Source organism: Myotis myotis, unplaced genomic scaffold (assembly GCF_014108235.1).
Source record: "Myotis myotis isolate mMyoMyo1 unplaced genomic scaffold, mMyoMyo1.p scaffold_m19_p_18, whole genome shotgun sequence".
NCBI classification, from domain to species: Eukaryota; Metazoa; Chordata; class Mammalia; order Chiroptera; family Vespertilionidae; genus Myotis; species Myotis myotis.
Window position 1 is genome coordinate 27,852,445 of NW_023416322.1, and position 14,188 is coordinate 27,866,632.

The 14,188-nt window shown below is 53.6% G+C and overlaps 1 protein-coding gene across 6 annotated transcripts in view; it reads left to right on the plus strand.

Moving 5' to 3' along the window:
* The first annotated feature begins 570 nt into the window (after nucleotides 1-570).
* Nucleotides 571-14,188, plus strand: part of ARHGEF2 (Rho/Rac guanine nucleotide exchange factor 2) — a 40,599-nt gene continuing 26,981 nt past the window's right edge. For 2 of the 6 annotated variants that reach the window (XM_036343309.1, XM_036343311.1), the window contains exons 1-5: nucleotides 571-669; nucleotides 1,273-1,390; nucleotides 5,163-5,280; nucleotides 5,868-5,907; nucleotides 7,013-7,106. In XM_036343309.1, coding sequence (XP_036199202.1) covers nucleotides 5,217-5,280; nucleotides 5,868-5,907; nucleotides 7,013-7,106 — 198 coding nt within the window. In that variant the 5' untranslated portion in view covers nucleotides 571-669; nucleotides 1,273-1,390; nucleotides 5,163-5,216. Of the gene's footprint in view, nucleotides 670-1,272; nucleotides 1,391-5,162; nucleotides 5,281-5,867; nucleotides 5,908-6,833; nucleotides 6,856-7,012; nucleotides 7,107-11,868; nucleotides 12,190-12,376; nucleotides 12,496-14,188 lie in introns of those variants that run through there. The other 4 variants (XM_036343315.1, XM_036343314.1, XM_036343312.1 and 1 more) reach the window with 4 other exon arrangements.

Consider the following 14,188-nt stretch of genomic DNA (forward strand, 5'->3'; position numbering starts at 1 on the left):
AATCGGGGGTCACCACAACATGAGGAACTGTATTAAAGGGTCGTGGCATTAGGAAGGTTGAGAACTACTGTTCTAGATCCTTCTTTCTCCCTGGCATGTGGGGGAGGGAATAGAGAAGGAGAGGTACAGGGCTGGGGTATCAGGACACTTGGGTCTTGTTGCTTCCATCTCCCACTTTGGATTGAAAGAACCATACGACAGTTCAGTGCTGGAAGGGACTCCAGGGTCATATGGTCCCGTTTCCTCATTTTACAGATGAGGAAACAGGCCCAACTGTGGGAGGTTTCTTGAGAGAAGCGGTTCTAGGGTTGGGGCCTTGAGCCAGCCCCTTTCCCAAATGGCTGCCTCCTTGCTGGTTCCGGCTGAGGCAGACTCAAGGTGTCTTGGACCTCATAGTGCAGTCCTGACATGAGAGACGAGTGGCTCTCGCTCAGAAATCTGCGTATGCCTGGCAGACCAGAAGAGAGGGACCCATCTCCGCCCCCCCCCCCCCCCCCTGGAAAAATCCCTGACCACTTCCCCCAAAACAGAGGAAGTCAGAAAGCGAAGGCCCCGGGGTCAGCATGAAGAGTTCAGTGTGAGTGCTCACTGTGAGTGCCTGCTAGCGATGGAAGGGCCCTGTCTCTCTGCGTTGGCACTGGTACCCTGGCACAGGTTCTCTTAGCTCTGGTGAGTAGACCAACCTCTTCTGGCTCTTGGTCAGGGCTGGCTGAGCAAATGAGGGGAGAGGACCCTGCGCCTTGGGCCAGAACTTGGGCGAAAAGCCTTGCCTGCCGGGCTCGGGGCACTTGCCTAAGAGCAGCCCGCTGAAGGCAGCGATGCCGTGGGTAGCCCTTACGTGGTGCTAACTGTACCTCAGGCCTTCCAGATGTCTCCTTTCGCGATCAGGCATTAATTCTGCTCCCGGGGCAGAGAGAGAAGGGACCTCTGGATACAGCATCTAGATGATCAGGGACAAACGTTGTCTTTAGAAAGCAGGCAGGGAGCGAGAGTCCAACTTGCCCGTTGCCTCCCTCGGGCACTGGCTTTCTTCTGGAGGGCAGTACTGTGGCATGTCCACCAGGGGTCACCCTTGCCTGCAGCCAGCTCTGCAGCTCCTCCAAAGCACAGCTCCGAAGAGAGGGAGGCCAGTTTGAGTCAGGGCTGTGCCTGTGCCAACAGGAAGGGCTGGGCTGGGGGCAAGCAGCAGGGCTGGGCTGAGGCCGTTTTCCTCCCTTGTGCCCATCACTGGCCATTGGGTACAGAGGGCAGTGGTGGCAATGTGTGTTTCAGGAGCAAACTGCAGGCTTCGGGATGCGCTGGGGCCCAGGAGACTCCCTTACTGCAGAGCCAAGAGGACCTGGGCACGTTTCTGGAACCGCAGCACCAAGGTGGCCAGCCTTCCAGTGTGGTATGGACGGACACATTCCCAGGGAGCCCCTCCCCTTCCTGCCCCTCGCCTTTCCAGCCATCACTCTGTGCCTCCTCTGTTCTGCCAGCTGCCGGGTCTCCCTGTGCCCGGGCATCACTCCGTCTGACTGACTCTGAGTCTCTTGTCTGTACCCCTCTGTCTGCTCCCTGCGTCTGCATGCCGAATACCCCACTCTTGGTCGCCTGCCTCTGTCTCTTTGCTCTGAGACTCTCTGTTCCTTCCTTGCTGGGTCTGGGTCTCTGTGTCGATGTAGGAATCTCTATTCCTCGCTCATTAAAAGGCCCCTGTTCCCCTAATTGTTAGAACCGCTTCTCTGATTTGAAGCTGGACTTATCATTTGTGGGAGGAGACTAGGTCTCTGGCACCCTGAGAGACAAGAGTTCTCCCGCGAGATAATCAGAAGATGATTAAATGAGAAAGATAGAGATTGCCCAGTCTTCTGGCTTAAGGGAACACAACTCGGGGATCTCAAACCAGGACCCACAGACCACCGAGGGTACACCAGGGCTGTAGAGGCCTCACTTGGTCAGCCAGCTACCAGTGCCTCACAGAAATGTCTCAAGCCCGGTGACTAAGAGGCTGCCTCCCTCCCAGCTCTTCCTCCAGCTGGCCAAGGAGCCCAGCCCCAGCCTCCTCCTCCGGTGCCCGTGGTGTGGGAGAGGCTGAGAGAAGGGAGCTGTGATGTTACAGGGGAGCAGCAGGCCCCAGCTTCCCCCTCGCCCGCTTTTGTCCATCAGCACCCTGCATGTCTTCCTTGCCTCCATGTCAGTGTGGTAACGTAGAAAGAACAGGGTTTCCGAACCAAACTGACTCCTAGATCCTTCATTTACCAGCTGAACACTTCATTTCATCTTCCTGAAAATCAGGATCATAAAAACGACCTTTTAAAGGTGTGATTCTTAGATGACAAAAAGTTGTCAAAGTGCCCGGTACAGAGGCTGGCGTACAGGATGAGCGTGAGAAATACCCGTTTCTTTTCCCTCTTCTCTGCCCCATTCCTTCAGACTGCTTTCCCTCTCTCCCGCCTTTCTCTTCTCCTGCCCACTCGCCCCTTGCTGGTGCGATATGTCTTCTTCTTTCCCCCACTGGATACAGAGGGCAGTGGTGGCGATGTTTTTCTAGTGTTTTTCTCCGCCTTCCTGCTCTGATTCCCCCCTTCTCTCCATCCAATCTTTAAGCCATCCCCTTATATTTCTCCTTCTCTATATGTTTGGGGTCTTTTTGTTTCTTCCTGCAATAGCAAGTGAGTATAAGTTCTTCACCAAAGTCCACAGACCAAAAGTCTGAGACTCCTTAAGCTAGCCTCCCGGGGGCTTGCAGACTGAGGGCCCATGAGCCAGGTCTAGCTCCAAGATTTATTTTGTTTGGCCAGCAGGGTGCTTCCACTTTTAAAAATTCAGACGTCCTTAAATGGGACCTGTGCTCTCCAGTTTGCCAGAGTTGCTAATACTCTTGTATTTTTTCATTTATCTTTTATTTTAAATTATTTTTTAAATATATTTTTATTGATTTCAAAGAGGAAGAGAGAGAGAAACATAAATGATGAGAGAGAATCATTGATCAGCTGCCTCCTGCACACCCCACACAGGGGATTGAGCCTGCAACCTGGGCATGTGCCCTGACCGGGAATTGAACCGTAGCCTCCTGGTTCATAGGTCGACACTCAACCACTGAGCTACACTGGCTGGGTCATTTGTCTTTTAAATATAATATTTAAAAATGAATGCCCAATAAATCATCCACCCATCTCAAGAACCAGAACATCACCAATACATTTATCTTATGTCTTCCTCTCTTATTCCCTTGGCTCCCATAGAGGCAAACACTATCTTGATTTTTTCTTTATCATTCATTTAATAATTTTTTTAAAAATATATTTTACTGATTTCTTACAGAGAGGAAGGGAGAGAGATAGAGAGTTAGAAACATCGATGAGGGAGAAACATCGATCAGCTGCCTCCTGCACGTCTCCTACTGGGGATGTGCCCGCAACCCAGTTACATGCCCTTGACCGGAATCGAACCTGGGACCTTTCAGTCCGCAGGCCGACGCTCTATCCACTGAGCCAAACCGGTTTTGGCCATTCATTTAATTTTTAAAATAGTTTTAACACAAATATATGCATCCCCTAATATTACTTTATTTTTTCTTGCTTCTGAATTTAAAAACAATGATGGTATAGTATACACATTGTTCTATAATTTTCATTCAACATTCTGTTTCTAATTTTTATCCCTGTGTTGCAAAAAGTTATAGTTCATTCGTTTTCATTTCATTCTTCTGTTGATGGACGTTTGGATAATTTCCATTCTTTGCCATTATGAAGCACATTACTATGAAATCATCATCATCATAAAAGAATGAAATGCTTGCCATCATAGTGGATTCTTAAGCTCGTGCTCCACGTATGCGGCGTGCTAGCTGGCTGTTTGGGCACAATGGTTACACGTTTGGCGTGGCTAGCACACAGATTGGTGTCTTCAGAAAGGCCAACCAGATAGGCCTCACTTGCCTCGTGCAAAGCACCAATAGCTACGCCCTGGGAGCGCGGATGTTTGAAGTCCTGAGCAATTCCTCGCCTCAGAGGCTGGACGGGACGTTTGCAGATCAGAGGTTCCGTGGACTTCCAATAACGTCTAATATTTAAGGAAGTGCCACAGAACCGGGCCTGTGACGACGAGGTCTCTTCACCCCTCCAGTAGAGGGCGCACCCTTTGGAGTGGCTTTGGCAGCCAGCTGCTTTACTATGGACCGGACGGGCAATTTGTGGGCAGTCTACTTCGTAGGAGCCTGGCTATAGAGACCGCTTTACTTACCCTCTCCTCGCGGGGATGGAACTCTGTGAGTCAGATGCTGCATCGATGCTAGAGAGCAAGGGCTGCCAACACCAGCTTGTCCTTTTCTTACTGATCCGTAAAAGTCCTTCATATATTCTGGATTTGAGTCTTTTGTCAGATATGTGTATTGTGAATATTTTCTCCCAGTGTGCATTTTTACTTTTAAAAAATATTTTTATTGATTTCAGAGAGGAAGGGAGAAGGAGAGAGAGATAGAAACATCAATGATGCAAGAGAATCATTGATCAACTGCCTCCTGCACATCCCACACTGGGGATCGAACCTGCAACCGGGGCATGTGCCCTGACCAGGAATTGAACCATGACCTCCTGGTTCATAGGTCGACGCTCAACCACTGAGCCACACTGGCCGGGCTATCAAAGGTTCTTTATCCAATCTACTGGAAAGGGACTTCTTGATTGTTTCCTATGATTTCAATGACACAGACTATTTGAAATTATTAAAATTTGCCTTATGGCCTGATATTTGGTCAGTTTTGTGATGCCCCAAGTAGGCTTGGGATAAAGGTATTTTCTAATGGTTGGGTGTGTGGTTTATAAATATTTTTATTCCGTATTGTCTTAAACCCAAATGACCTCAGTTTTTCTCATTACATGTCTGGCCTCCATAGGTTGAGTTTGTCATCTCTGGAAACCATTCAGGGTAAATCTTTTCTAAGACGTTTTCTATATTAAGGAAGCCTGGGCTTGAGTTGCACAGTGCTGACTAGTAACTAGCAGAAGAACTTCCCAGTTATTTCAATGGAATAGCCCAGATATGGATTGTGATGGGGGATAGGGTGAAAGGCTTGAGGCCCTGAAGATGGGCCATGTTGTGCGGGAAAGTGAAAAATGGGGAGTAGGGGAGATGGATGAAGCCTAACCTTTGTGTGAGGATTCTTGACGTGATTCTAGGGTCAGGGTTCCTGTCATCCACCTGCTGGCCCTTTGGACCACTCAGCCACTGGCATGCTTTCCAAGTCTGTATCCATGAGTGGCATCAATTGCTTCTGGAGTGGCTCAGATCCAGCTGGTGAGTCAAAGTGGGGAGCAAAGCAGTGGTAGCTCCCCCTGTCTGTCTCACCACCACTCCTCAGGGTGAGCTATTTAGGGTTCAGATATATCCTGGGTTATATCTAACTCTAATTCGGAAACTTCAAAATGCCTTTATTGCAATGAGAGATTTGAATTCAGGACTCTGGCATTCTGACACTCTCCTTCCAGTGAAGGAGAACATAGGACACCTAAGGCTCTCCAGCCTCCCTTATCGCCAGAGATGGAGGACGGTTAACTGCAATGCACCTTGTCCTCAAGATGAGGCATTGGGAGCTCACTGTGGAACCGCTGTCCTCCCCATTCACCAGAAGCATGATGGAGACACGGGGTCCTCAGCCCCCTTCTCCACATAACCCTGGCGCCCTGTTTCCCTGGCTCCCAAGTTCTTCAGCTCTGCTCAGACCCCGCCCTCCCTCCCTACTCCCCAGAGCTCACCCTCAGGAATGGCGTCACATGCACCTGCAGCTTGGGAACCTGATCCAGGTGGAGGGGGTGGGGGAGGCAGCCCTGGACGCCTTTGTCTGGCTTCAGCTGGACACTTCTCGTCTCCTTTTGTGTTGGCAGGAAATTTATCCCAGTCCTCTGCTGCTAACTTCAGCCAAAGGTAAGTTTGGGGAGATCTGGAGTCCTTCAAAGGCCTAGATGGGGGAGGGGCAGCGCTTCCTAAACATTGCTCCCCTTAACATTTCTGATCTAAGACCTCCAAATATCTTCCTCCCTGAGCTGCATAGAACAGACCCAGGGAAGGCTCCGGAAGGTTCTGGTAGCCCATGGGATGGGGAAGAAATTAAAGAAAGAAAAGGAGTATCCAGACGACAGGGTGTCCGTTAAATAAAAGAGAGAGTTGCTAGTTGCCAGTGCCAGAAAGGTGAGCAGGCAGACGGGCTGTTGGACAGTCTTAGGGAGAGACAGTGAGGGAGAACCACGAATGAATCAGCTTTGATGGCTCAGGTAATTGACCAATGGGCAGTGGCTCTAAGGAGAACCCCCAGGGGAGAGGGCAGAGGCTGAAGGCATAGTTCAGGAATCCGGGCGAAGGCTGGGCGAGTTCATCGGCTATGTCAATAAGCATGCAAAATCAGCACCTGTTTATCTGGCTCCTGCCGCTGAAGCATGATTGGAGTGGGTCAGCCCTCTAAGACAGTGCGGGTGTGAGAGCTAGTCACGGGCCCTTTAAGATGTCAGGCTCTGATTTGCGGTCCCAAAATCTCTAGCTGACACATCCTCCTGGCTCTGGCTTTGGGATTAGCTCATGGGATGGGGCTGATGAAATCCCAGGAAATTCAGTCCTTATTGGCTTTAGGCCCAGAGGCCCTTTCCAAACAGCGGAGGGGGTCCTACACAGGGCTCTTGTTTTAGGAGGGGAAAATGCCGCCCCAGAGAGCTCCCACCCCATATGGCTTCCGCTGGGAGCAGCATGAGAGAGAAGATTGGGCCTGGATGAAGTAGGGGGGTGTCTGCATTTATCTGGGAGGAGCCTGGAGTTTTCCTCATAAATAGAGGGGCCTGGAAAAAGGAGCCCTTCACACCCAGGAAGTCCTAGGAGGTGGGGGTGAGGAGTGTCTTTCTCTCTGAGTCCTTCCTTTATCTTCCTCACCCTTTTTCTGCGTCTTTCCCCTTGTGTCTCCACTTTCTTTCTCCTTATCATGGCACCTCCATCCACCATCTCTCTGGGAGTATCTTTTCACCTCTGCCTTCTCTTTCTGCAGCTGTAGCCAACTGGAACGCGGTTCGGATACCTGGGTAGGCTCCTCCCTGCGACGAACCTTCAGCTTCCTCTGGGGCATGACCGGCAAGGCCAAGGTAAGAGTCACCTGGGGAAGCAGGCGGCCTGGGACCCACTGCCTCTCCAGCTCCCTTCCTCCCCACCCCTGGTAGACAGAGACTCTGGGCAATGTTCAAGTTTTAAGGGAACACTTGCTGCCTCTCCCAGCCTTCCTCCTGCAGTCCAGGAAACCGCCTTTCCTCTGTTTTCCCCGTGCCTGCAGCTTAGCAGCCAGCTGTGGACAGCTGGACGAGACAGCCAAGAGCCTCAGCAGCTGCAGGGTGGACTAGCCCTCCTTTCCTTTAGGCCTCACATAGCTAAGAGGTGGGCAGCAGAAATCATAACCATTGGGCATAATAATAATAGTTACAGCAACACTGTATTCATTTTTTAAAAAAATATATTTTATTGACTTTTTACAGAGAGGAAGGGAGAGAGATGGAGAGTTAGAAACATCGATGAGAGAGAAACATCGATCAGCTGCCTCCTGCACATCTCCCACTGTGGATGTGCCCTCAACCAAGGTACATGCCCCTGACTGGAATCAAACCCGGGACCTTTCAGTCCACAGGCTGACGCTCTATCCACTGAGCCAAACCGGCCTCGGCTGTACTTCATTTTTTAAAATATATTTTTATTGATTTCAGAGAGGAAGGGAGAGGGAAAGAGATAGAAACATCAAGGATGAGAGAGAATCATTGATTGGCTGCCTCCTGCACACCTCCCACGGGGGATCGAGTCCCCAATCTGGGCATGTGCCGATGACTAGAATTGAACCCAGGACCCTTCAGTTTGCAGGCTGATGCTCTATCCACTGAGCCAATCCAGCTAGGGCTACTCTTTACTTCTTCGTAGAGTATTAGCATTATGAAATATTTTAAAATTCATAATTTTATAGGTGGATACGGCAGCAGCAGGAATTGAAGTTAGACCAGGGGTGGGCAAACTTTTTGACTCGAGGGCCACAATGGGTTCTTTTTTTTTTTTCTTTTTTTTTTTTTTTAAATATATTTTATTGAGTTTTTACAGAGAGGAAAGGAGAGAGATAGAGAGTTAGAAACATCGATGAGAGAGAAACATCGACCAGCTGCCTCCTGCACACTCCCCACTGGGGATGTGCTCGCAACCAAGGTACATGCCCTTGACCGGAATCGAACCTGGGACCTTTCAGTCCGCAGGCCGACGCTCTATCCACTGAGCCAAACCGGTTTCGGCCACAATGGGTTCTTAAACTGGACCGGAGGGCCGGAACAAAAGCATGGATGGAGTGTTTGTGTGAACTAATATAAATTCAAAGTAAACATCATTCCATAAAAGGGTACGGTCTTTTTTTTTTTTTTTAGTTTTATTCATTTCAATCGGGCTGTAGTTTGCCCACGGCTGAGTTAGACTATAGGCAAAGGGGCAGCCAGGAAGGGAGATGACTAGGGAAGCAGGTGCACACCGTCCGTGGAAGGCCCTGTGCAGTGCTAACCCTGGGCAGGTGCAGGCACTTGGCTCTCTTTCTTATTACCAACCTCTGGGCTCTGGTGAAGCTGGCAGCTCTGCCTGCTATTCGAATTTGTATCCACTTTCTTCATTTTCTGAGCCACCCCCCCCCTTTTCTTCTGGGGGCCTCCCCCATTATACATGTACTTCCCACCTCAAGGTGGCTCCTGAGCATTGAGAGCCGCCCAGAGCAGTCATCATCTATCCACTTGGAAGAATCACAGGAGTCTCCCCTAGGAAGGTTGTCCAGGCTCCTTCTGGCCCCACCCACAGAGCCAGGGCTCTCTCCTCTGCCTGCCTTTTAGCCAAGATTCCCCTTCCTCTGGGCGCACAGGGAAGGCAGAGACAAAGCCAGGTGGTTAGCACCTTCTCACTACTGGCCAAAGTGGGCAGTTGAGGCTTAAGACCAAGTCATCTGAGAAGAGGAGGAGCAGGGGGGCGGGGAGGGGATCCTAAAGCTGGGGGGCGGGGGGCAGGGCAGTGAGGCCTGTCCTCTCCGTGGGGGGGGGGGGGGGCGGGGAGGGGCAGAGCTCTTTAAAGAACAAAGCAAGCATGCGGCCTTGGGTCTGAGTCCCATCTTCCCACAGGCGCTCTGGCTCAGTTCAGGACTTTGGCGTCTTGCTGGCAGAACCACCTCTTTTCCTGCAGTTGTTTGCCCACTCTTGACCTAACAGTTTGGTGCCGGGTTGAGTAACCCGGTGAAGGGGAGTGTGGGCAGAGACTTTGGAGTCCAGACAGGCAGCAGGAAAGCGCCAAAGTCAAGACATTGTCCCATGTGGCCTTTCCTCACGCGGCCTCTGGTCCTGTGGTCCTGTTTCCCGCTCTGTCATCTGGTCCATCTTCCTTCCACCCTCATGAATGTGTGTGTCTTTCACCGAATCTCTTCTCCCCCTTCCTCCCAGCTCAGGATAAGGGGCTGTGAGGAGGTAAACACCAGGGGTGGGGCTGGAGAGCCGCTCAGTCAAGCAGTGAGAGAAGGAAGTGGCTTATTCCTTCCTATTTGACTAGCATTGTAGGGCTGACAAAACGCTTTTCCAGAGGTCATCTTACTTAATTCTTATAACATCCTGGGAAAGATAAATATTTTAATCTCCATTTCTCAGGCAAGATAATTTAGAGCCTAAATTGCCTCTGCTTGTCAGTAAAGCTAACATAACAGTTTATCCCCTTTCTTCCTTTCTTCTTCCATCTTCTGATGGATGACCACTGGAGTTAATTATATCTTTTTTTTTTTTAATATATTTTATTGATTTTTTACAGAGAGGAAGGGAGAGAGAGAGAGAGAGAGAGAGAGTTAGAAACATCGATGAGAGAGAAACATCGATCAGCCGCCTCCTGCACATCTCCCACTGGGGATGTGCCCGCAACCCAGGTACATGCCCTCGACCGGAATCGAACCTGGGACCTTTCAGTCCACAGGCCGACGCTCTATCCACTGAGCCAAACCGGCTTCGGCGAGTTAATTATATCTTAATCATCCTTCCCAGAATGCACAAGGTCCAGAGTAATAATAAGAAAAGCAAGCTTCCTCCTGGGCACTGGAGTGCTTGGGCCCAGGGATCCCTGAGGCCCCATCTGTTCACTTACTGGCCATGACTGGGACTCTAACAACCAGGTTCTTCTCTAGATGGTCTCCCTACCCATGAAATGTGGAGGACACACCTGTTAAGTTAAATGAGCTAAAGAAGGTAGTGGCCACTTTTATTTATTTATTTGTAAAATATTTTTTATTGGTTTCAGAGATGAAGGGAGAGGAGGAGGAGAGAGACAGAAACATCAATGATGAGAGAAAATCATTGATCGGCTGCCTCCCGCACCCCACACTGAGGATCAAGCCTGCGGCCCGGGCATGTGCCCTGACCGGGAATGGAACGTGACCTCCTGGTTCATAGGCTGATGCTCAACCACTGAGCCATGCCGACTGGGCTAAATTTAGTACATTCTTCAGCCTTGGCTGCCCACTGGGGTGGGGGTAAGTAAATCCGGGGTTCTGAGCCTGGGAGCCTCTGGACTACTGGTTTGGGGGAGTTCCTAGGTCCTTTCAGGAGGTGCTTCTCTCCTGGCCCTGGAGAAGTCCTTTCTGCTTTCTCTTCAGTCTAGAACAGGCATGGTTCCTTCTTCTCCTTTTTTCTGGTCTTTGCTATATAAGGATCCTAACAGGGGAATGGGTGAAGAAGGAGGTGAAGGAGTTGCTAGGCAGGAGGGGAAGCCAGAGGAGCACTGTGGGGGTGGTGCTGTGGGTGAGGAGCCCAACCAGCTCAGCCAGTGGTGAGGCAGTGGAGCCCGAAATAGTGGCAGAAGCTAAAATTGGCACCTACAAGAGTGCTGAGTTGGACTTGAGACCTGCAGCCTGCCCTCCTGCCCAGCGAGCAGGTCCTGGGAGCCGCTCAGTCTGGACTGGCTCAGTCTGCCACTATTTCGGGCTTCCTCCCTCCTTCCCCGACACCTTTTGGGACTAGAACTGGTCAGGCCCCTGCTGCTCTGTCTCAGGGCAGCCCATGCTTCTGGTTTCTCCAGAGGTGGGAGACCCTGGGAGGCAGAAATGAGCTGCACCGTGAGTGGGTGTAGCTAGGGAGTGGAGGAGGAACTTTCCCAGTAGCGGGAAGCTCACCAAAGGTGGAGGGTGCCTCCAGGGCTGGCGCCCCATCCCCCTTCTCATGGAGAGACGGGCCTTACCCCAGCTGCCCCTGACTGGCACAGGCTGGTTTCTGGTCTCTTGGGTCTGGCCTCACTTGCAACAGTGAGAACTAGACACCAGAAAGGGCTTCCTTAGCTTCTTAGCGTTCAGGTAGTGAATTCCTCTCCACCCTCAAGTATTAGGCAGGGGCGGAGGCAGGAGGGGAGGTGAATGGACAGAGTGCGGTCAGGAAGGCCGCAGAGGGGTGGAGCTTGCAGAAGAATTCTCCCCGCTCCCTCTGTCCCCCGGAGGTGAATCGTCTCCTTCACGCCTTCCAAACACCCAGCCTCCAGTTCCCCTTCGACTTCCCCGCCCTCTCTCCACCCCGACCCCCAATTGTCAGGGGAGCCTGTCATCTCCGGCCTGTTTGCTTTGAAGGGCCGAGGGCCGGGAAGGAGCTGGTGGCCGGTTCCCTGGGGACCTGGGGGCGCTGGAACCCTCGGCCTGCGGGTCTCTGAGTCCTGCAGCGGGAGGATGGAGGGCGGAGGATCTGGGCTGGGACTGGGCTGGGACTGGGCTGCGGGGCTGGGCAGGGCTGGCCTTTTGGAAGACGAGAGCTCAGAGGCCGCTCCCTGGGGCCCGAGGCCGCTCCAGGCGCTGGAGGGGACCCTCCACTTGTCGGTGGAAACGCGCTCACGGCTCTGCGCTGCCCCGGCCCAGACCCAGCAGTTGGTGCCGGGGGCACCCGCCCTGCTCTGCCCCGCCTCCCCCTTCCTGCGCCTGGGCGGGGGGTGGAGACTCCGGTTTGAGGAACTGGCGCCGGTGCTGCGAGGGGAGTCCGGCTTCCTGTCCCCTGAGCGACGCGTGCGGGGCAGCCCGTCCCCCGCCACCCCCACAATAGCTGGACGCCGGGGCCCCAGAGTGTCCCTCTGGCCCCCCCTCATCGGGGGATTATGTCTCGGATCGAATCCCTCACTCGGGCGCGGATCGACCGGAGCAAAGAGCTGGCGAGCAAGGTGGGCTTGGCGACCCCTCCCCTCCACCCGTCCCCAGGGCACCCTTCAGCCCCCGCCCACAGGCGCACCCCCTCCCCCGGTCGCCCCACACCGAAATCGGGGAGCATCCACCGGGCAGGAGGCGGGCTGGGTGGGTGGGGACTGGGTAGCTGGAGTCATTGGGGAGGGGGTGGGGGCCGGGGACAGACCTTGCTCCACCTCCACCTCCACCTCCCCGCCCGGGTCCGGGGAGAGCGCGGGCCAGGTGTCGGTGGCCTCGGATCCGGCGGACCGGGTGCTCGGGCCTCACGAAAGAAAGTTACTCGGGTAAGGGACAGAGCGGGAGGAGGGGTGCATGGGGGGGGGGGTGGCGAGAGCTCGGCGGCACCCCCTCCGCCTGCTCCCGCCGCCGTGCTCTTGGCGTCCCCACAGCCCGCAGTCGCCGGCTCGGCTGTGCCCCCTTTGTCCCGCCATCGGAGGGCCGAGGGGGCGGGAAGGGGTGGGAGGGGGTGGTTTCCCGGCTTCCTCCCGCCGGCACCTCTAACGCCACCCTCCCAGACAAAAGTCAGCTCCTCCTCGCAAATGGACTTTCCAGCTGTGATTCAGTTCTCTCCGGGGGGAGGGGGGCCGGGGTCGGGGCGGCGGATTTCCCCCGCTAGCGGTCTCGCTCAGGTGAAGGGAGCAGAGGTCTTTGTGTAGCTGGGATCCTTGCCTCCCTCCTTAGGGGCCCTGAGCACCCCTGTTCCCGCAGGGCCCCCTGTCCCTGTCTGCCCCACCAGCTTCCAAACTCCTCGTTCTCGCGACCTGAAACCCTTCCACTGACCCACTGGGCACGGTGCCCCCTTTGTCCCTCGCCCCCCTCTCCCAGCTCCCTTATTTCTTCGTCAGGGGATGTTTACCAACCATTTAACGAGTCTGGGTGTATAATTATCCGCTCCCCCACCTCCATCATGAGGTCTTGGCCACTCCTTTCCAAGTATCCTTTATCCCTGTCTTTGTACCCAGGCCCACTCCCAAAGGCCAGGACCTCTGCACAGCCAGACCCCAGGAAGGGATGAAGCTGACTTGCAGATGGATAAGGGGGAGCTAGGAGGAAGGGGGTGCATGCAGACAGCACCTCCCAGCCGCGCAGGGTACCCACACGGGAGCCCTTCTCAGAAAGGCCAGGCTGCAACCCCAAACTGGTTTAATCTTTGGCTTCTCTCCCACCCCAGGACCCCAGTGCCCTGCCCCAGGCTCCCACCCTCTACTGATCACTGCCCCAGCCCCCTCTTCAGGCAAGGAAGCAGCCCCCTCTGGAGCCCGCAAGGATGGTGGAAACCCACCCACTCCTGGCTCCTCGCCCCCCCTACCTGTCTTGAGGCTAAGTTGGGAAAGATTCCATCCTGGAACTTCTCCTTAGCGGGCTGGGATAAGAGTCTGCTAACAGGAAAACCACTGGGGAGTTGAGTAGGGCCTAAGACAAACTGAGGGCTGGGAGAGGTGGCTGACTGCGGCGAACGGTGGGGTGGCCTGTGCCAGGCCAGGCCCCTGCTCTGAAAGTCTGTTTATTTTTCAACCGTTTGAGCTGAGACCCTGGAGGAGAGCCAAGGGGGGTGGAGAGCTTTTTGAAACCACGGAAATTTGGTTCCGCCCAAAAAAGGAAAGCCATGGGGGAGAGGGGGTACAGAGAGGACTTCTGGGAGGATTGATACTGGAGGTCCTCTTTCCATTATTGGGAGGAGCTGGGGGGCAGATACCTGGGTCCTCATGTGGGCTGTTGGTTGGTGGGGAGGGGGACCTGGGAGTCTGGAAGCTTGGCTCTTTCTGTCCTGGGGTGGCCATGGGGGAGGGGGTGGTTGGGAATCTGGCTGGAGGGTGGGGTGTGGGGGGCTGAGTGGGTGGATTTTTGAGGGCAAAGAGGCCACTGGAACTTGTCAGTTTGGGCTGGTCGGAAGAGGAGGGCCACCTCCGGAAAGCTGTGGTTACAGAAGGGGGGAGTTGGTTCTTAGCCAACAAACCCTGGATCCCCTCTCCCCCC